At 48.4% G+C, this 22,408-nt stretch overlaps 1 protein-coding gene across 2 annotated transcripts in view; it reads right to left on the bottom strand.

Moving 5' to 3' along the window:
• Window positions 1–217: 217 nt before the first annotated feature.
• LOC144162559 (receptor-type tyrosine-protein phosphatase epsilon-like) overlaps window positions 218–22,408 on the bottom strand; it is a 151,410-nt gene continuing 129,219 nt past the window's right edge. For both annotated transcript variants that reach the window (XM_077693149.1, XM_077693148.1), the window contains exons 25-28: window positions 14,835–14,963; window positions 11,006–11,157; window positions 2,191–2,326; window positions 218–423 (exon numbers count right to left, since the gene is read on the bottom strand). In XM_077693149.1, the coding sequence (XP_077549275.1) occupies window positions 349–423; window positions 2,191–2,326; window positions 11,006–11,157; window positions 14,835–14,963 (492 nt within the window). In that variant the 3' untranslated portion in view covers window positions 218–348. The remainder of the gene's footprint in view (window positions 424–2,190; window positions 2,327–11,005; window positions 11,158–14,834; window positions 14,964–22,408) is intronic.

Genomic DNA, 22,408 nt, shown 5'->3' with positions numbered 1-22,408 from the left:
TTCGTTCCTGGGCAGTTCAGACGGGGGGCCACATTTGCGAGAAGCGTGGACCAAAGTGTTGCGTGTCCGCCGCAAGGGGCCATGATCCTTCCATGATGTTAAAAATATACGTAGGTCTAAGAGCTTCTTTGCGCTTTTCGTGTGTCGTGATTTCTCAATAAATGTAAATGCCCGGCGACAGAACCTCATGTGCTACGAAAACAAAGGCGTTTTATAATTTCAACACAAAAAAATGCACTTTGCTTTATTCTCCCAGAGTGTTAGTTTGCGTCGATCACTTCGATCCTCGTTTTTCCGTCCATCACAGCACGAAATGTCTTGAATAAATGAGGAAAGCATCCGACGCTGTCACTCGATGCTACAATACACGTGTAAAGAGTCCACACAGGCTAGTGCGACCTCGTAGCAGAAGGCATACTGTTCCTGCAAAAAATTATAAGACAGAAGTCAGAATAAGCCAGTATGAATTGACAAACTAGGTCAGCGTTATTTACTCAATTCTAAGCTGCATGTTATTTTAAAAGACCTGGAAAAGGGTGTGTGCCTAAAGCTGTGGCACACCAGCACTTCATTATGTACGTTTCCAAACATACGCATCACTTGCTAGATGGCAGGTACGATTTACGAACAAGGTTGGAGGGAGGGTGGGCGAAGAAGAGAAAGCAGGAATCATGTTTCTCACTGATGTGGACGTCGGTTTCAAAGACGTTGAAAAGTACCCTAGGTTGAAAATAAAAATAACACTATGTTGAAACGACGGAATGCCCAAACATTGTAGTTCGGAATACAAATTAGACCATCTTTACTGACTTTACTCGGCGAACAATGATGTTAACAGCGAGGCTGCCTGGCGTTTCCAAATCTTCAGGCTAAACTTCATAGAAAATGTTATATTGCCGGTAGATTTGCACAAGCTAAGAATGGCTGAGTGGTTATCTATGCATGCCATGCTCTTCCCATCGTTGCAGGCACTGCTAAACCGAGACAGGTTGTTGTCAAACGACAGTCTATCCTACAACTGCACCATATTTCCTTTCAAGAAACACCCATTTGAACAGTCACTTGGTGTTCCTGCTAGAACCTCCCTGACGTTATTGAAAGGCTTCGACTAGTCGGAGACCAGGGTCACCGGTATTTCGTAGTCCTTGGATTCATTCCTTACGTCACAGTTGACTTCGTCATAACCGTAATGAACTTCGACGTGCTATGCTTTGACTCAAGGCGCGTCACAATTCTTTCGCGCTTGGCTTTGGCTTCTTCCTCTCGAAGCTCTGCATTTTCCCCTTCTCTTGGGCATGGCTTTGGTATCACTAGCGCAGGCTTCGGGATTCGCCCGACGACGGCATGCCATTTCGGTCGCCAACTCTCGCTGGCATTCCCGACGGGTGGCTTCTTGTTCTGCAAAGCACGCGAGTTAACCCATTTTCCGAACATTGACAGTGCCAAGCGGGATTGTCTATACTCTGTTTCATACAAAGCGTGCATTCCTTCTGAGAATAGAGAGCATGTTTCGCGCTTCCGGTAATGAGGAAAATCGGGAGCAAGGCTGCTCAAAGCAGTAAAATTCCAAACACTGTGAACGTAATTGTTATCATTACAGTTTTACTAGCGTTATCTGTACAGACAAAGTTTGCGTATGTTTATTACTGCTATGGGTCTGTTTTTCTGTATCCCAGCGGAATGCAGCCATGCGAGCGCATCTAAACCTTGAAGAGACGGCCCGAGCGATTTCGCTATTTCTGCCTTTCGTTTTACCATGCAGACTCTATTCCCAGGCACGCGCATCTAAAGCCACGACGTAAGGTGGAGTGGTACCATTTGTTTATTTTTTGTCGGGAACTATTTGTGCGTATTCCATGGAGTTGCGCTACCTGGCGTTTGCTCTTCCTATCATAAGGCGTGCCATATACACAGCGCTTTGCCCGCGTTAGCACGCCTCGTCCCATGAGAGAATCGCCCACGAACATCTTTGCTCTTAAGAAGGGGATCAATTATATTTTGTTTTCTATTACAACTTAGATCGACCTACAAACTGTTTGATCTAAATAGAGGTCATGTTTAAAGCTTTGCAGAAGAGATATTACACAACTCTACTTGCATTCGAGTTCCGAAGATAATGACCTATAATTGCAATTAGTGATTGACGGTCCCACCATGATTCCAAAAATTTGTTTTTGGTTTGTATCTTACCGAGTCCACGATGAATTCAGCACGGCTGCCACGCACGTTCTGAACAGCGCGGAAGACGTCCAACTCTTTCTCGAGTTGGAGTTGGTCGCAGATTGCCGCTGAGACGCAGTAGAGACCAGAATGTTGGCATCCGTCACTGGAATACATAAAAACATAAATGGCGACTTCCAACACCATAATACTATTAGAACCAGCCAGAACGCCTAAGCTGAAAGTCACTACATGAAAACAACCTTGCTAATGATCGTTTTCGCTTGAGAAATTATTACATCAAATTCTCAACTCTAAACTCCTTCCCGTTTAATCCGAGGCGTGGTGCTCTTCCTGTGCCCGATCGACTTTCAGATAGCGACCTTACCATGCTCGCCGACTCCGTGTGCTGAGTTTGTTATTGCTTGTTTGGCGTTTTTATTTCTTTGCTACGCCACTGCACTGGCTGGCGCTGCGTTTTTTCACCATTTCTCCGCTCTATGCGAGAGAGCTCAGTCGGGTGTCATTATTTAGCCGTTGTTTTGGGTCGTTGCGTTTAGTTCTTCCAATTCACCCTGTGAGGACTGCACACCTTGTGTGGACTCGGCGGTCTGTGTAAGTGAAAGCTTTTTTAACGCGAAAGAGTAACTTCGTTAGGCCGACGAAAGCACGCAAACAGCTGGCGTCCATCCAATCCGCACCCATTCTGATATCGTTCGAAAAAGTGCGTAGAGCTATTACGCCTCTGCTAACGCGTCTCAGAGCGTTTCTTACATGTAATAGCGCGCGTACATCGGAAATATTAAAAGATATTCAGCGTGTTTATTTCATAGCAAGGATGAGAAAAAACAAACACCAGAAAGTACTTAGCGTGCACGGTTTCATGAAAAAAAACAGAGGAAAAACCCTCGGGTCGCGGGCGATGCCCATTTACATGCGACGCGTTTCACACTCGAGTATAACAAAAAAATAATACGAGCACGCTTAACAAATTTGGCCTGATGTCTTAGTTGCCCTGCAGCTTCTTCGGAGGCAGTGACGCAGATGCATGAATAGTGAATCTGGAAAACGTAGGTGCACTGAGTCTGAGTTCAACTTTGCAGGTTATAGACAACGTCGGCAGAAGGCCCGGTGACAAACCTAGCCAGGTGAAACACTTTCGCGAGAGAATGTGCTGAAAGATCCTGTGCATTGTTTTTGCACTGTGTTTTCAGCGAAAATATCGTTGGCGATTTTACTTGCTGCATACAGCTGAGAAAGACAGGCAACCGCACGGCAAAAAAAAATGTTTTAGGTGCGGAGTTCCTCAGGACCGCACAATGTCCGTCCGCGTCCGTCCGCAAGCATTTACAATGGAGAAAAATCAAAAAGGCTCCGGCAGGATTCAAGCCTGTGTCTGGTAGACGAGACAGAGTTAGTGTCAGTAGTCTTACCCATTAAGCTACGACCGTGAGCTATTAACCGAGAGTCAAACGGCTTACTCCGTAGATTGGCGCAAAGCATTTGCACTTGCAAAAATTACACAGGCGCCAGCAAAATTTGAGCAGGTGTCTGGAAGACCAAACAAAGTTAGTGTCAGTCGTTTTACCCATTAGGCTACGACCGTGAGTTAGTAACCGATAGTCAAAAGGTTTACTGCTTCGCCTGTAATGGTGCGGAGTACATCAGGAGCTTCGTATGTCCGTCCGCGTCCAACCGTGCGCACACTACCATCAAGCGAAAATCAAGCAAAATTCGTTTTGAGGCGTGAGTTGCAGTTTTTTTAGGGAATATTCAAGGTGCAACTCATAGCTCCAAACCAAATGACGGTCAGGGCGCAAATCCGATGTCACTCGGGGCGGAACATCGATGTCATTTCGAATCCCCGTAGTCCGCTCACTCGCAATCAACCACACAGTTGAGATGCTGCCATTTTTAAATTTCCATCGCTTTGCTACGTGCAAGTGGCTTAAGAAAGAAATTGTAAGATAAGTGTGGTTTTCACAGCATGTATATACGAGGGGCGGCTGTTATGCCAACCGCGGTATTTGTCGGGTTCAGCCACCCCGAGGAAGTTCCTACAAGTGTGGCTCCAGTTTTGATGAAAAAGATGCAGCCACTGAAAAGGTTTGCGTTGATTAGTGCCCCGTTTGTTAAAAAAAATGTCTTCGCGTGAGGGTTTTGGCACTTTGACGGACACATTGGCACGGTTGGAGCTCCTTTACACAATTTAAGGCACTACCTGTAAGCTTTTGCTCGTGTATAAATCAGCTTAACGTAAAAAAAAAGTTTCGCGAGTAAAGCCCAGGTTGATAGTTTTCGAATGTTTAAATGAACGGAAATGCTCGCAGCTAGGGACTGGCAGTGGGACATGCGGGTACGGTTGCAGCGTGATTTCCTTGTATACGCAGAAGTTTGCACAGCTAGGAAGCGCGGCTCGACTGAACAGTAAATTCTCGATGGTGTTACGTATTTTAGGTACCAAGCGATACAATCGGTGTTGGTTGGTACGACGGCTAAATATTCCATGATTTCTAGCACCCAATGCCAATGAAGCGAAGCTGCTGAGGATCCAGATAAAATTTAGCTCCAGTTACGGAGCGCGCCTTCTATACACAGAAATGTTTCGGCACGCTGGTTACCCATCGTTGCCGGCTGCTATGGGCGGGTCACTGCGGGTCACTGCTATGGGCGGGGCACCGGGCCACAACCGGGCCGGTTGTGGCCCTGTGCGCGTACAAAGCGGTTGGATGCTCGTTGGAGCAGTTCTGCACTTATATTTCTCTCCAGCCACGTACGGAATTCTGCTCCTAGTTTAAATGTCTCCATACTTCCTTTGAAGGAAGTGAGGGGCCTCTCTAGTGCAAACTATTAGAAGAGTAAGTCGGACGAAAATCTCGTTTCTTTGTGTTCAATGAGGTGTATAAAAAATGCCTGAAGGCCCAAAGAACAGAACCATAAGTTAGAGAATGCTCAAAGCAACGCATTTCCCAAAGTTCGTGAAATAAAGTGAAGTATTTGGTATTCTTTCATTGATTGATTGATTGATCGAATAAACATTTGTTAGAAAAAGCGAAGACTACAATTCCGTGTTGCGGTAAGAAAAACTACTACGTCCATAAGAAAAGCAAAAGGGAAGAGAAAGGTACAACAACTAGCTAAAATAGAGCCTGATGCTAGATACAGCTCACCGGCCCGGATTTTTCTAGTCGGGAGAGCGCAGGTCTTCGTATGAATGTTTTCATGCTGATTTGCTGCCTACCATGCCATTAAGTTCACCTCTTCTGTCTCTGCAGGTTGCAGTGCAAGCTTTAATGAACCATAAGTCATTCTTGAAAGCATGTCTTGTGCGCGAGCCTAATACCCTGTACCCTGAATACCCTGCAGGGATATTCGGATTGGCTGACGTAATGGCAAGTCTCTTTTCCAGTGGTAGCGTAGTTTGTTCGTCCGCTCCTTCTTTTTTGGGGTGTTTTGATGAAGGACTTGGGGGCCGGCTTGCCGCATATTTAAGGATGCTCAATTGCTTGAGCATTTCTTTTTCAGACGGTGTGAACAGTGTTAGTGGGGCTGATTTGTGAAAAGCACATGGCACACCACAGGGTTGTGGCCATTTTAGGGCTACTAGAATTGCTTCTTCAACGATATCCTGTTACTGTCCTATGGACCTAGTAGGAACTAAAAAGGGTAATCATCGGCGCACATAGCCACGTTGAAACGTGATATCTGAAGCACGACGGGCAGTATGTGTTCTACAACAACAAAAATTAGTAGACGGGTTATAACCGAGGCTTGCAGTGTTAATTTGCTTTAATGTCCAGAATTACTTCAAGTGAGGTGTCTAATGCCGGGTCTTGCATTGCGGTCGGCAAGAAATTCAGAGCCACATGTTGAGACACGCATCTTCGAAAGGTAGTAGAAGCGGAGTCTCGACATGTAGCTGAGTTCGTAACATTATGTGAAGTCCCCCTGATATCTACAGGCAGGAGCGATTCCTTGCTACGTTATTTTATGCTAAGCGCGAGGCAGACACAGGCCGAGATAAGAGAAGACACAAGAACGAGCGCTAACTTCCAACCAACACAGTTTATTTCGAGAAGCAAACAAATGTATGCCCCTCCCCAAAACAGTGCAAAATAAACAAAATTATCTAGAGATAACACACTTGCCACAAACTGCGAAGGAGGGGGAGATAACACATTCCAGCCCCACTCTACAAATATTTTCCGCTTCGATAATTTCGAGCGTGAGCCTGCTTTTGCTTTTTTTTCTCACAAAACATTTTTGCAAATCTGGCTTACAACCATTTAGAAGACACGGGCTTCCGTGCAGTGTGAGAAAACCATCACGACCATTCATCACATTGCGTGCGTGTTCGCGGAGCCTATCAAGCCTATCATGTAAGAGCGACCAGTCTGTCCAACATACTGCTTACCACAAGAGAGAGAGAGATCTGGTACACTACATCCGCAATGCCCTACATAAGTCGTGCCCCACCTACTGATTAGTAGTTTTAACCAGCAGTATTCGAGGCTCTCGATTGCTGGTTATCCCACGCACACACAGATATCAGTAGCGGAAGCTCTGGTCAACACGAATACATCAAAATATTCTCACCCACAATAAACGTCATTACCCCTGCTTAAATGCGCCGTGGTTCCGTATTTTGATGGCTTATTGGACAACCGAAAAACATCGGAGCACGCCCAAGTGTAAAAGTACTGTGTTTTCAGCCCCGAAAAAACTGGCCACATTATTCAAGATGAACCCTTGCAAAAGTAAACCGAGCATGTGCCAATACGCACAAAAGCCTCTTCGTTTCGTGTGCAGAAAATGTGGTGCACCAGATCCCTCTCTGTTGTGGTAAGCAGTATGTAGGACAGACCGGTCGCGGCTTAAATGATAGGCTCCGTGAACACGCAGGCAATGTCATGAATAGTCGTGATGGTTTCCTCGCACTGCACTGAAGCAAATGGGTTCTAAAGGGTTGTAAGGCGGATATACAAAAATGTTTTGTAATAAGGAAAAGCAAAAGCAGGCTCAGGTTCGAAATCATCAAAGCGGAAAAGATTGTAGAGTCAGACGGAATGTGTTACCTGCCCCTCCCTCGTTCTTTGCGATAAAGAGTTGAAATTCCTGAGGCCATGGAATGTTCGCGCATGCCAAGTGTGTTATCTCTTGATGATTTTGTGTACTTTTTCACTGTTTTGGGGCGTCGTTTGCATCCCGAAATCAGCTTATTTGGAAGTTAGCGCTTGCCTTCGTCTCATGTCTTGTCTCGTGCAGTGTGTGCCTCGCGCTGAATAACCGTCGTCCTTGCTACGGTTACTCAGGTTATCGCTTCCAGGGGGGGGGGGGGGGTAATATAACGTTCTTCAGCCAGGGATTCATGTGAGCCAGAGGTCTTTAGGTTTATAACGTCAATTTATCTGATTCAAGCGAGAAAATGTTCAAATTTTAAAGACTTCAAGTATCTGGGGTCATCTGTAGTTAAAAGTGGCACTCTGGCATGAAATTTATTCCAATTGGTTATCCACCAAAAGCGATCTGTTGCTCCTCTGGCTGCTGCCGAGAGATTTTGATTTGAATGTTATAGTGATCAGTGCCTAATGTTTTTGAAGACATGTCTACTTGACATAATTAACCTTGATGGCAGTGAATACAGCGCTTTCCGGAATACAAAAGCACAATTAGCAAATGGAATGATGGCTCGACAGTTTAACTGAACAAGATCATGAAAGTAGAAAAAACTGCGCGTAAAAGACAGGACCGTGACAAGTAGACAGGACAAGCGCAGACTCACAACTAACTTTATTGAAACAATGAAGGAGAATATATGTCATTTCTGGCACATGCGCACACAGAAGTCAGTTCGTTTATCTTTCCCTGTAAGTGCACCATCCTCTTTAAAAATTCAAATTCATTGCCGTACAAAGCAACGGATGGCACGCTAACACAATTTTTGTCATTCCTGCGTATAAAAAACGCCTCTATCAGCTCTCAGGCGGTTCGATCACGGCCTTTGCCCAGCACTGTAGTTTCATTTATCAACGGCCGACATGGTTTATCTTCACAGGCAAGACAATGGTGCGGAAGGTGGGACCCTGTTTTGTTTTTTATTGAAAGCTGGTGTTCCCTCAGGCGGTGATCGATGCAGCGCCCCGTCTGCCCAATATATACCTTCCCGCAAGTGAGCGGTATAGAATACACAACCCCCTTTGCGCAACGCACAAACGGTGTAGCATGCTTCGTTTGGCATGCTGCGGCCTTGTCGGATCCTTTTAGAATCTTGGGGCATAAGCCAGCCAACTTACGAGGGGCAGAAAAGACTACCGGCACTCCGTGCCTGTTGGCCACATTTTTCAGGTTGTGCGCTACTTTGTGGACATATGGCAAAACTACAGGGGATTTTCGCTTAGGAGCGTCAGCCTCACAGGTCCGGTTACACTTGATCTTTTTCAGCAGTGACTCAGCCACCGCTATCAACACCATCAGAGGGAAACCAGCAGTTAGCAACCTCGACACCTGGGCAACAAAACTTTCACGCACCCTGTGGTGGCAAGAATTAACAAGCGCTCATTGGAGACATGCCATAGCAACCGCCCTTTTCACAGTCTTTGAGGGCGCAGACTCATAAGGCAACAACCCTTTACGTACCCTTGGCTTGTAAATCCAGCATACATGATCCGGTAAAAACGTGAGGTTCAGGTCTAAAAACTGGAGACAGTTATCGCTCGGCATTTCATTGGTAAAAGAGAGGCCTTTCCCCACTCGTTGAAACACTTCTAAAATCTCGTTGGCAGTGACAATGTATTTAGAAACAGGTAAGGTCAACAATGATGCTTTTAAAATAATCAAGAAGTCGTCTACGTATCTAAAAACCTTCAGTACCTTTCCTTCAAGGTCGTGCTCCAGAAATTGATCAATGCGGGCCAAAAACGTATCACAAAGAACTGGGGCCACGCACGATCCAATACACACGCCCCTACGTTGAACGTACAAATTGTCCCGGAATGAAACAAACGTGGACTGAAGATAGAATCCTAGCAGGGTCATGAAATTATCTAGGTGTGAAAAGGGCGGTTGCTATGGCATGTCTCCAAGGAGCGCTTGTTAATTCTTGCCACCACAGGGTGCGTGAAAGTTTTGTTGCCCAGGTGTCCAGGTTGCTAACTGCTGGTTTCCCTCTGATGGTGTTGATAGCGGTGGCTGAGTCACTGCTGAAAAAGATCAAGTGTAACCGGACCTGTGAGGCTGACGCTCCTAAGCGAAAATCCCGTGTAGCTTTGCCAATTGTCCACAAAGTAGCGCACAACCTGAAAAATGTGGCCAACAGGCACGGAGTGCCGGTAGTCCTTTCTGCCCCTCGTAAGTTGGCTGGCTTATGCCCCAAGATTCTAAAAGGATCCGACAAGGCCGCAGCATGCCAAACGAAGCATGCTACACCGTTTGTGCTTTGCGCAATGGGGGTTGTGTATTCTATACCGCTCACTTGCGGGAAGGTATATATTGGGCAGACGGGGCGCTGCATCAATGACCGCCTGAGGGAACACCAGCTTTCAATAAAATACAAAACAGGGTCCCACCTTCCGCACCATATCTTGCCTGTGAAGATAAACCATGTCGGCCGTTGATAAATGAAACTACAGTGCTGGGCAAAGGCCGTGATCGAACCGTCCGAGAGCTGATAGAGACGTTTTTTGTACGCAGGAATGACAGAAATTGTGTTAGCGTGCCATCCGTTGCTTTGTACGGCAATGAATTTGAATTTTTAAAGAAGATGGTGCACTTACAGGAAAAGATAAACGAACTGACTTCTGTGTGCGCATGTGCCAGAAATGACATATATTCTTCTTCATTGTTTCAATAAAGTTAGTTGTGAGTCTGCGCTTGTCCTGTCTACTTATCACGGTCCTGTCTTTTACGCGCAGTTTTTTCTACTTTCATGATGCTGCACCAACTAGCCCAACAACATGCTTTACTGAACAAGGTTTGGTGGTGTGAATGCGATGAGGTTTAAGTCACAATTTAAAATTATGACCTAAAAAGGAAAACAGGAATTGAAAGATTCGCAATAAAACTACTACCCCTTCATAAAGAAAGTCTACAAGACCGGAAAGGCTAAACGTGCGTCCAGTTTTCGCTGAACGTTTGTACCATTATTCATCACACCTTCAAAGACAGAAATAGCAAAGAAAGAACGAACCGATGCGACGATTTTTTGCGCACTATGTGAACGCATGTGCAAACATTTAAAATGCATACAAATTTGCCCCTTCGTCATGATCGATGCGTGTATTGCCTCACTTAAAAGCGTTCCTTTTTCTCGAATTTCAAGTATATATTTTGACACGCAGGAACCCTAGTTTTCCGCACGCACGAGTGTCCAGAGATCTTATCATTGCTTTTCGATCGACCAACCAGTCTAGGGGGAAATTCATTATTTTTTGCACAGGACGCCATTGGTCCAACGTAAACGTTTTCCATTTAATAGAAGGGAGAATCGTTCAGGCAAAAAATGTGGCTCCTAGTAGAACAAACTAAACAGCTCACTGTATGAGCAGTCGTCCCGCCTACTTGAGATTGTTTCTCGTCTGGTCTTTCTTTTTTTAGTGTTAACTACAAAACATTTCCCTGGCAGAGCTTTAAAAGTAGACTAAAAGCTTTTCCTCACTAAAAAAAAAAGGTTGGTGCCCGTAAAATGGTGAACTTGTCAGGAATTTTTACACTACAGCAAAGTAGAGCCGTTTGAGGTATTCTTTAAAAATTCCTGAGAAAGTCAGTTGCAGGAGTCACTGCGGTGCATCCTGCGTTTTTTAAATATAACGCCATAAACGTAATTGCTGCGACGAGTTTGCGAACTTACAGACACTGCACTACGACAGGTGTTCCTTCCGCTTGCGCCTGCCAGCGCTGTACATGCTCGAGGAGCTCCAAGACAACTTCCGCCGAGCTGGGCACACTCGGATGCGTCGGCCAGGACTGGGAGTGAAACTGCTTTAGGATACGGGGTGGCCCCTGGAAGAACGAAATAGAACGTCCCGGTCACTGGAAATAAATATTACCGCCCCGTACAATAACAAGGAAGCCACCCCAAAAAAGAGCATCTAACAAGGCACTGCATCTTAATACTCTGTATGCACGAAGAACAAAAAATTAGCAACTATGTGGGAAAGAAGATGAAAGGGAATCATCTTTAGCACACAGCATCGAAGTGACGCAAAATATGAGCACAATTCATTCATATCGCACGCACCGTTAACCCTTTTGTCCGGGCCGCCTCTCCACCCTTTTTTAAGAGTAACTAGGAATAAGATGTTTTCACTGCGTAAGCACACAAGACACCGCCTTCACCAGTATGAGCTTCATTATTCTCATTCCGCTATCGCATGCTCCACACCCCATCTCTTCCGAACAAACGAGCGATTTGACGCTTTCGCTTAGCAAGCGTAACAGGCACCGGCTTGACGTAGTGGGAACTGGCATTTTTTCACTTATCGCTCTTGGCGTTGGCTGAAATTAAAGGCCAGATTGATGGAACGAGGCTTTTGAAATGCTTGACCTGGAGTTAAAACTTTGCTTAAAATAAAAGGACTCATATGAAGTTTATTCACTTTCGTAATGGAATGTTCGTACGGGAAGGAAGAAGTTTGCAGTGTCGATTCTGAAGAAGACGAGTCACACGTGTCGCAACCCCGGTTTTCGTGCAGCATTGGCTGCCTATAAAACCGTCGTTCGTACTTTTATGTCCAGCGTCCTGCCGGGGCGTAACATGCTTGGTTCCTTTCGGATCAGCTCGGCACCGTCTTGGTATCGAAGCTAATGTAGAGACAACGTGGACAGCCCAACCATGAGCCGACCTAGTACGTCGATACCCCTTGCTTAGTGTCCCCAGTCTGTGACCGACGAGAATGAAGATATTATGGGCCGTGACCAGCTGAGACCATTGTTAAGTTAGCCCCCCCCCCCCCCCCCCATTCCCGTCTGGCTAGGCTCCAAATTTGTAGCACATCTTTTTTGAGCCACGGTGGGCGTCACTGTGCTCTGGCCACGTCGCATGCAGCTCAGCATCTCATCCTTGGCGGCATTGGCGTAGGAATATTTTGCCTTTTATCTTTACAGCAGCTGCTCTTGTACTGCGGCCTCAAACGTGACGGTCGTCTTCGAACAGTGGGTATGCTACGAGAATAAAGCAACCAGTGGCGCACTGCGCCTTGCAGACACGACTTCGAAAACGAAGATGAACTACATGCGGCATACTTCCGACGTTTCTGCAACCATGGCTGCCATGTATATAATCGTTAGCTTCTTCCATGGTTCATATCATGCGCTCTGTCACCCCGTAACAATAGTTTGAGGACGTTTATCATTATGGACTGGTGTAAACAAGGAACAGCTGTAGGCGAAAGTGCTTTTCTGAGCAACTACAAAGACGTCTTCTGCACAATTTTACGGGTGAAGGCATGACGTGCCACTTGAGCCAGGCGACCACATTGGCTTAATGTAGACACCTTTTAAGCATGCAATGTGCTTCTTCTACTAAACACTCACCCCGTTGCAAGGCGGAGATTCTGTAAATCCACGATTAGAAGCCATTCGTGCGGAAAGATAAAGGTTACCCACTTGGGCTGCTTTAACACAATTTGCAGTGGACTATTTTAATAAATTCTACTGTAAGAAGAGTTTGTGGTATCATAGCAGACATAGTTGTGTGGTGGGTATTTTCAGTATACTGCTTTGTTTGACGATCGCACGCCTACTAACGGTAATTTGCATAGAGATTCACTGAGTTTCCAAAAATCCTCTGCGGCATGTTTGTCGCAGTCATAGAATTCAGGAAATTATTTTCAACAAAGGTCAACTACTTTCCTACCCCTCCAAAGCCCATACTTTCGGCACTGCAGGCATTTAGAGATGTCCTGAAAGTGTAGTAACTGTGTCAAAAAGAAATAAAAAATAGCGTTAAAAAAGTAGAATGTCTGGATTTGTTCATTTTTCTGGCGTAACAAAAGAAAATTTTGCTTCACATGGGTATCAAGTGGGATAGGCATTCTTATGTGGTCAAAAAGAAATCGCAAGCCATTTGGTGGATGCGGTGAAGAGTATCCCCGCTACCTCCTTGAATACAGGAATACTCAGATTCCAGTAGTCACGTATGTCAAAAGTACCTAAGCCTTCCTGAACGTTGTCGGAGCAGCCTGTACGAGCGTACATCTTTGGACGTAAAGCCTGGTGACAAATGTTCTCAAATTTAATGAACTGTGCACACATTTCACTAAACCTTAGGAGTGGAAGAATTGTGATTATAATATTTCCTGCACGTAAACTCCGTCTTAATGGAGGCAAAAACAAAAAATACAGGTTTGGTGGATTACAACGATTGGCAACAGAACGATTAGAACGATTGGATTGTATGTTTTGTCACATACTCCCAACAAACTGAGCTTCATAATAAGCAAAAGAGATTGACCCATAGTGGCTCACAAGCCAATTTCCGGCCATTTATTTGCAACGCCCAACGATGTTTTTGTGTGATTGGCAGGTGTCCAACAAAGCCCCGAAAACAGCACGACTGTGCAGTTGTAGCGCTGATTCTAGTGCTGTTTATTAGTATCACCTGTGGGCTAATGTTCAGCCAACACACGGAAAACAACGGTGTTTTGTTGCCTCCATTACACAACTCTGATGTCGTGCTGCACTGCATTGAAATTTTCGTGAATATTTCTCTAATACATCAATTGTTGCAGAAATGAAGCGTCAATAAAACCAGGTTTTAGTTTTTTTACAATCCCCTGAAGTAGTCGTAAACACGATCATAGCTGTGGAGTGCTTTTTGAAATGTTTTTACATGATCGCCAAGTTTTTGCGCATTTTCCGGCGTTTCGATACGTTTTTTTCGGAGATTGATTCTCCCATGCACTCAACAGTTAACTTTCAAAGTTGAATAGGTCGGCGAGGTCGATGATCGAAACGATGATCCTAAGAGATGATTCGGTGAAACGACGATTGCTGGCTCGTTGGCCGATGGCACATAGCCGACGACGGTCTACTTCAAGTAAACTCAAAATGTACAATATGTAAACTTTATTTACACTACGGATGTATTTACAACTCATCACTCATGATCGAAAACAAGACGTTGGGCAAGGCCGGCGTCGAGCACCTAGCTACCGAGCGGTATTAGTAAGTGAGGAGCCGGAACTTATCACCAACCTTCACGAACAAAAACAACCATTGAAACGCTTCGCAACTTCTTGTGCCAAGTTCCTTGCACAGCCATTAACATAACTATAAACATACGACTGCCAAAATGTATGCAACGATACTCATAGGTGGCCCATAAATGGCATGAGAGAGGGCTTTTTTTCTACTTTGTTTCCTTCTTGCTTATTTAAAGGCACCTAACTTTAGTAACTACCCTGGTGGGCTCATTCTCGAGCCTTTTCGATTCTAGTCATGAGGGCAGAAATTTATTAGGCTGAAATACTCGCACGAGTGTTCCCATACGAACTAACAGTAGGTGGTCTCAGAGAACATTAGCAGCTAAGTAAAGTAAAGTACACAATTAGTAATGTTTTCTAAGCATTAGTTACTTCTCACAAGTGCGAACCACAAGTGATCTCTGCGCTGCTTTTAATGAAGTCTTGAAGGAAGCGTTGTTAAGGCGTTTTGCAAAGCAAGAAAAACTTTCGCACCGAGCTTTGGGTCAGCAAGAAGGTGCGGACGACAAGGCCTTCGAAATCTTCTGTGCTCTTCTGCTCCACAGTCACGTCCCCGTATCTCGCCGCGCACTTGAGATCAGGCCAGAATATTGGTGTCACCGCCTGCGGGAGGAAACGTTGTTTAGATGCAAAACGTAGTAGCGTTAAGCACGACGAATGAAAAGGAACCGCACTCTTCGACACGCACTGCTCCTCAACAAATCTATGGGCGGGTGTTTGTGTGTATGTATACACACAGCGCGGCGGCTCAGTGACTAAAGCACTTTGCAGCTGAGCCAAACGACGCGGGTTCGATTCCCGGCCGTGGCGGACATTTTACTAAAGGAGGCAAAAAGCGAAAGCGGCCGTGTGTTCGAGATTTCGGAGCGCGTTAAAGATCCCCAGGACGTAAAACGTAATCCGGAGCCCTTCGCTACGGTGCACTTTATCACCTGTGCAGCGTCGCCGTGTTTAACTTCATAATCAATTTGTTTGTGCGTGCGTGCATGTATGTATGCATATATACGGGCCTGCATGTATGCGTCCATGTATGTATGCGAATGTGTGTATTATGTGTGTATGTGTGTAGGTACACATGCATGTAGTTCAGTACTTTTCTATGCATGTTCGTATATATGTATGCACGTCTGCTAGTAGCATATGAGTTTTCCTACTCTTTAGTACTGCACGTAAGTAAATACGGTTTCGTAGTGATTGGTTTAGACCTGATGACTGGTATCGACGTTTTGACACCAACGGCTATAACCAAGCAATTCATTCTCCCAGAGGATACGGTCGAGCCAGAACTGGTCCCACGGCTACAGGTTTAAGGAAAAAACTAGAACGACGTCGATGAGCCACTCCAGGTCAAGCTATTAACGGGAGGAAAGTACAAGATGTCTTATCAAACAGAAAAATTGTCACCATAGGTGTCGTCGTCGATGAAAACACAAAAGGCACCTGAATGGCCCCACTGTGAATAGAATTAAATAAAAAAAATGCCCCATTTCGCTTCAGGGGTGCAGTGCTTAAGAAACAGCAGTGCTACCGGCACCTCTCGCTTCGTCGGAATCGCCGCTGTTGCACCTCACATGGATTTGCGAACTTGCCTGTGAAAGTTCTCCATGACTGGCAGGCCCGAAAACCTCTGCCTGCAGTCTTTCACATCTCAACCAAAGTGGACTACCTTAGCACGTGCTGGAACCCGTGTAAACCGACTTCGCGTACTCGGCGTCTGTAGCGTACACTCGGCGTCCGTGCTCCCTACTTCAGGCGCGAGCGCACGTAAACTGGCAAGATCAATACGCGAGAGACCACGCCACGAAAGCAATGGCATTGTCGCGACGGCGACAGAGAGATCAGAAGACACACGTCTGCACGCTACAGCGCCGTGGGCCCAAACCGGAGGCCCCGCTTTATTCCACACCCGTGCCCAGCGCGCACCGCAAGCGCGTGGTCAGCACTCGCCACTCGTGGCTCAGCCCCAGCGTCATCGTTCCTGGAGCGTGCCCGTTTGCGGCAGCAGACGACGCAAGCTGCTGGGGCGCCGCCACATAGCCCCCCCCCCCCCCCCTCTTCAGACGGAGTGTCGGCAAAACGGACAGTCTTTGCGCTGGGATGTTCGCGGGTGGGGCTGCGAACGGAGGGGAGAGTGGTGGTGTTCAGGGTGGAGTGGTGGATGGTGGTGTCGAAGGCAGGCGGTTCAGCCTCGGTGAAAGCGGGCTTGAGGCGATCGATGGAAACGACAGTGTCGCGGCCGTTAACGCGAACTGTAAACGTCTTTTCGCCGCGTGAAATGACGAGATGAGGGCCGGTGTAGGGCGGTTGAAGTGGCCGGCGGGCACTGTCGACACGGATGAAAACGTATTGGCTGACAGAAAGACTTGGGTGAATAAAAGTGGGTTTTGTTGAACACGGCCGTGGCGGTTGGGGACGGATATAGCTGAAAAACCGGGTTAAATCCTTTACGTAGGATGGGCCAGGAGAGGAAGGGTTATCTTGAGGCTGTGGAGGGACCAGGAAGTCTGCCGGTAATCGCAAAGACGTGCCGTAGACCATTTGGGATGCGGCACAACCAAGATCATCTTTGATGACAGTGCGCAATCCTAGCAGCACAAGAGGAAGGTGAACTGCCCACTGCTCAGGTGATTCGTGAGCCATCAGCGAGGCCTTGAGCTGACGATGAAACCTCTCGACCATGCCGTTGGCTTGAGGATGATAGGCCGTTGTTTTTAGGTGAGTAACACCGAGTAGGCATGTCAAGTGGCGAAAGAGTGTGGACTCAAATTGGCGGCCACGGTCTGTGATAATCTCCGACGGCACGCCAAAACGGGCGATCCACGTCGACATAAGCGTGGAAGCAACAGTCTCAGCCGTAATATCGTCGATTGGAGAAGCCTCCGGCCAGCGGGTAAAACGGTCGATCACTGTCAAGATGTAGCGGCAGCCCTTAGATGGTGGTAGTGGGCCAACAAGGTCCACGTGAATTGTGGAGAACCTTGAGTCCGGTAGTGGGAAAGTAGCCAGAGGCGATGTGGTATGCCGAGAGACCTTGCATTGTTGGCAGGCGAGGCAGGAACGGGCCCAGGCGCGTACGTCAGTATTCATGCCCGGCCAGACGTATCTCTCGGCAATCAAACGCCGTGAGGCACGAACTCCAGGATGAGAGAGACGGTGAATAGAGTTGAAGGCAATGCGCCTGAGAGACGCAGGAAGGTACGGCCGTCTGCGGCCTGAGACCGGGTCAATGTCGCAAACGATGCTGATTCCCGAATCAGGGCATAGAATGTCCTCGAGTTGCAGAGAGGAGCTGTTTGAAGAACGTAGAGTTCGGAGCTCCTCGTCATCGCTTTGAGCTTGGGCCAACTCCTGAGAACTGAAACCGGGGCGCTGTATGGCGGAAATACGGCTAAGGGCGTCGGCTGGAAAGTTGTTAACTCCCTTGACATGCCGAATGTCCGTCGTAAACTCTGCAAGGTAAGCCAAATGTCGCGTCTCTCGGGGAGAATATGTAGTCTTCGATGACTTGAAGGCGTTCGTAAGAGGCTTGTGATCGGTGATGATCACGAAGCTGCGGCCTTCGAGGAAAAAGCGGAAATGCTTCACAGCGAGGTATGCCGCCAGGAGTTCCCGTCCGAAAGTGCTGTACCGTTGCTCAGTGGGAGAAAGCTTCTTCGAAAAGAAGCCGAGCGGGTGCCAGCTGCCGCGGATGTGCTGCTGAAGTACACCTCCAATCGCACAGTGGGAAGCATCTACCATCAGGCTTGTGGGAGCGTTGTGGCGCGGGTGCACGAGGAGGGTAGAAGAGGCCAGGCGCTCCTTGATGGTAGTGAATGCGCTATCAGCGGCTTCAGACCATTCAAGACTGCACTCGGGAGACTTGGGAGTTTGAAGGAAAGTTTCGAGAGGTTGAACAATGGCCGCACATTCCGGGATGAACCGTCGGTAATAATTCACCAGCCCTAGGAAACGGCGCAGTTGGCGCAAGGACTCAGGTCGGGGAAAGTCGATTATGGCCTTCACTTTGTCTGGCAGAGGGCGAATTCCATTGCAGTCAACGAAATGACCGAGAAACTCCAACGACGGCAACCCGAACGCACACTTGTCGCTATTAAGGATGAGGCCATGCTCTGCTAGGCGTTCGAAAACTATCCGCAGATGGTGCAGGTGCTCAGATAGCGATGAACTGGCGACAAGAACGTCATCTATGTAGGCGAAAACAAAAGGTAGACCACGGAGGACGACGTCTATGAAGCGCTGAAAAGTCTGAGCTGCGTTGCGTAACCCGAAAGGCATTCGAGTGAATTCGAAGAGGCCAAACGGTGTAATGATGGCAGTTTTCTTGACGTCATCCGGGGCTACGGGGATTTGGTGGTAGGCTTTTTGGAGGTCAAGCTTTGAAAAGATGGTACATCCACTGAGGTTATTGGTGAAGTCCTGTATATTAGGTAGGGGGTACCTGTCGGGTACAGTGGCCACGTTCAGGGAGCGGTAATCACCACAGGGTCGCCAGTCTCCTGATTTCTTCGGGACCATGTGCAACGACGAGGACCAGTTGCTCGATGACGGGCGAGCAATGCCGATTTCAACCATGTGGTGAAATTCCTGTTCCGCGATTTTATGTTTCTCTGGAGCCAGTCGACGCGCCACGGCGTGCGTAGGTGGACCGGTGGTGATGATCTGATGAACGACGTCATGCTTCACTGGCTTTGTCCAGTCTGGAGGGGCAGTCAGGGAAGGAAACTCGTTCAGCAATTCCCGGTACGGAGAAGGTAGGTCGCAAAGAAGCGTGAATGCGAACGGATGGACTGGAGACGATTTGCCGATGACAGAAAGGCCGGTTGTGGCGTCCAGGATTCTTTTTCGGGCCATGTCAACCAGGAGGCCGAAGTGCGAAAGGAAATCGGCTCCTAGAATGGCGTGACTCACGTTGGCCACGAGGAAAATCCAGCGGAACGCACGGCGTAGGCCGATGTTTACCATCAGGGATTTTTTTCGGTACACGGGAATGCTGGACTTGTTAATAGCTTGGAGATGGCACAGTGGTGCTTGAGTGCGGTCACAGGAATTAGCGGGGAGCACACTCACTTCAGCACCAGTGTCAACTAGGAAACGTTGACCACTGGTTGCATCTGTGACGTAGAAGAGGCGACTGTCGCTGGCTTGGGAATCGGTCGCCGCCGCTAACGATCCCTCGCCTCGTTTCCCGGCCAGCCGCAAGGACGGGTGCAACGTTGCGCCGCTGCACCGAAGCGGCGATGGTACCACCACAATGAATCAGGGTGTTGAGGTGGCTGGCGCGTTGTGCCTTCCTGGCGAAATACTTGCGGAGACGGGGTACGGCGAGAAGGGCCAAACCGGCGAGCTCGAGGGTTGCGAGGCGGCGGCGAGCTGTAACCAGCCGAGGCGACAAGCTCCTCCAAGTTTTGCATGCGCTCTCGGAGAGCGGCGAGGTCGTCGGATAGCGGTGAGGGCAAAGGAGTAGCAGGCGCCGCCACGGTGGTATGGTCGGAAGATTGAGCGGATGCCACCGTGGACAAAGGCGGATGCAACGTGGCGACTTCCATTATCTTGTCAGCATGCGCGGCCAACGCGGATAAGGGAAGGTCAGAAGCAGTCGCGAGGATCATCTGCACAGAAGAGGGGAGCCGTCGCAGGAAAAGTTCCTTCAACAAACCGGAGTCCGTGGCAGAAGGTGCGTCGCCGAGCAGGGTTTGCAGTTCGTGAAGGAGCTGCGAAGGTCGACGGTCACCCAACTCCTCTGCAGAAAGCAGCCCCTGGAAACGCTGCCGTTCCGAAGGGCTCGTGCGTCTCAAGATGGCAGCCTTCAACGTGTCGTAAGGGTTCGTGGTAGGCGGGTTGGCAAGGATGTCACGAACCTCAACCGCGATCTCAATAGGCAATGACTGTTGTAGATGGTTGAAGCGGGTCTCTTGCGACGTGATGTGACTCACTCGGAAGCTTGCCTCGGCTTGAAGGAACCACACGTCGGGGTGCTTAGCGCTGAAGGGGGGCAAACGGCAAGCGACGGCGGAGATGCCAGGTGAAGAGGCAGCGGAGGACACAGAAGGACCGCTGGCGTCGCGGGGAGGGTCCATTCTGAGTACGTGGCTCCGCTGCAACGTCCGGGTCACCAATGTCGCGACGGCGACAGAGAGATCAGAAGACACACGTCTGCACGCTACAGCGCCGTGGGCCCAAACCGGAGGCCCCGCTTTATTCCACACCCGTGCCCAGCGCGCACCGCAAGCGCGTGGTCAGCACTCGCCAGTCGTGGCTCAGCCCCAGCGTCATCGTTCCTGGAGCGTGCCCGTTTGCGGCAGCAGACGACGCAAGCTGCTGGGGCGCCGCCACAGCATAAAAGCCGGTTTCGTAACACGAGATACCTAGAATATATTTCGTTCACGGAAAGCGTTCTTTCTCGTGCTTCGTCTAAGCGCTAACTCGGCAGCGCTAACAAGGCAGCGTTGATGCATGAAAAAAAATGGCCACGTATCTCTACCTTTCGTTGCAGATGTCGCCGAAGGACGATATTGGACTGGCGCACTGCCAAGTAAATGCATCCCTTCTCTCTCCCGCTCACCTCTCGTGCTGATTCACTCCCGTGTCGTTCGTGTGAAGATTAACACGGTAGAGGTTTGCTCAAGTCATTTTAAATTTACCGCCTACCACTTCGCCGAGCAGGGTGCCTTGATGCCAGCTCTGCCGCATGGCGGAGACACGCGTGAATGGAGGTAACCTACTGCAACTTTTATAGAGCCACCATGCCCTACTCCACGAGAGTTCTAAGTGGAACGTTTAACCTATCTAGTGGAACCTTTCGCTTCTGTTGCGGTTTGATTTCTTAAATGCCTCCAGGAGCTATAGTAGCGCAGGCAAGAGCAGGGGACGGTGTTCTGTCTGCAGTTTAAGTAGTATTATATTTGCTATCGCAAAAACCAAGCATGCATGAATTCTTAATTAAGGAACACTGCACATATCACTTGTGCATTGGTTTTCTGCCATATATTTGCATAAAGTCCGGTTTTTGTTCAACAATTTTGACTAGTATGAACGTCGACAACGGACTTAGACGTTCAGATTTGGCTGTGGGTATAAAAGACTATTCCGCAGGTTCCGTTTCACTTTGGCCGGGGGGCTGAATCAAGTCACAGACAGGGAGATAGAGTCGGCTGGGTGGCTGGGGGCACCGAATGGCTGAATCGAGCCAAGGACGTCGTTTTCCTGCGGGGCGGCCATCGTCTGGCGGTCATCTACCCTGCTGACACCTGGACCGCCTCTTGGACACTTAAGGACACGTTTTCTTGGCGTCTTTGGAGACTCTTGTCTTCTACTTCACAACCCCGAATGACGTCACCGTGGATAATCTGGTGAACGGCCCCGAGGAAATCATAGGCCGTTATGACATGGATTCCCTGATGCACCTGGTGGTTGGAAGTTCTGCGCAGTGGCTGCTTCGGCTGCTGCGGCTAACAAGATCACCAGAAAAAAGCCGTCCTCGTGAACGTTGCTTCATGTCCTGTGGCGTGCATGGGCCCACAGGTCATATACGTGATGGTGTACCGCTTGAATCCCGCCGTCAGCAACACGGATCTCGCGGCATCACTGAGACCGTATGGAAAGGTCCTGAACGTCAGGCAGCCAACGTAGAGGAGTCTCCAGCATATCAAGACCGGAATGCGACTTAAGAATATGAAGATGTCCAAGGCTGTGCCTAACTTCATGAAGATTCGAGGGTTCAAGGCCCAGTTTGAGTATGAAGGTGTGCGACGGGGATGCGCCCGCCACCGTCACAGAGGCTAAGAAGTCTGCGACTGCAAGAAACCCTGGTGCGGCCGCTGCTCGCAGTACGGCCCCGACGAAGATATTTGTAACGCCAAGTGTCGTCGCGGCAAGGCAACCATGCAACCGCCGAATGCATGCGCCCCCGGTCTTATGCGAAAGCTGCACACAATTCCTCCGAGACACATTTTCATCGCGCTTTCGCGAGCGCAAGTTTAATTTCATCAACCACCCCGTGCCCCCTCTAGCCAGCCCGAAGAGCTCTCAAGCGGAAGGATTGATGATCT

The sequence above is a fragment of the Haemaphysalis longicornis genome, unplaced genomic scaffold (assembly GCF_048455015.1).
Source record: "Haemaphysalis longicornis isolate Haplotype H1 unplaced genomic scaffold, Haemaphysalis longicornis Haplotype H1 scaffold_12, whole genome shotgun sequence".
Classification (NCBI taxonomy): domain Eukaryota; kingdom Metazoa; phylum Arthropoda; class Arachnida; order Ixodida; family Ixodidae; genus Haemaphysalis; species Haemaphysalis longicornis.
This window is presented reverse-complemented; position numbering and strand designations above follow the sequence as displayed.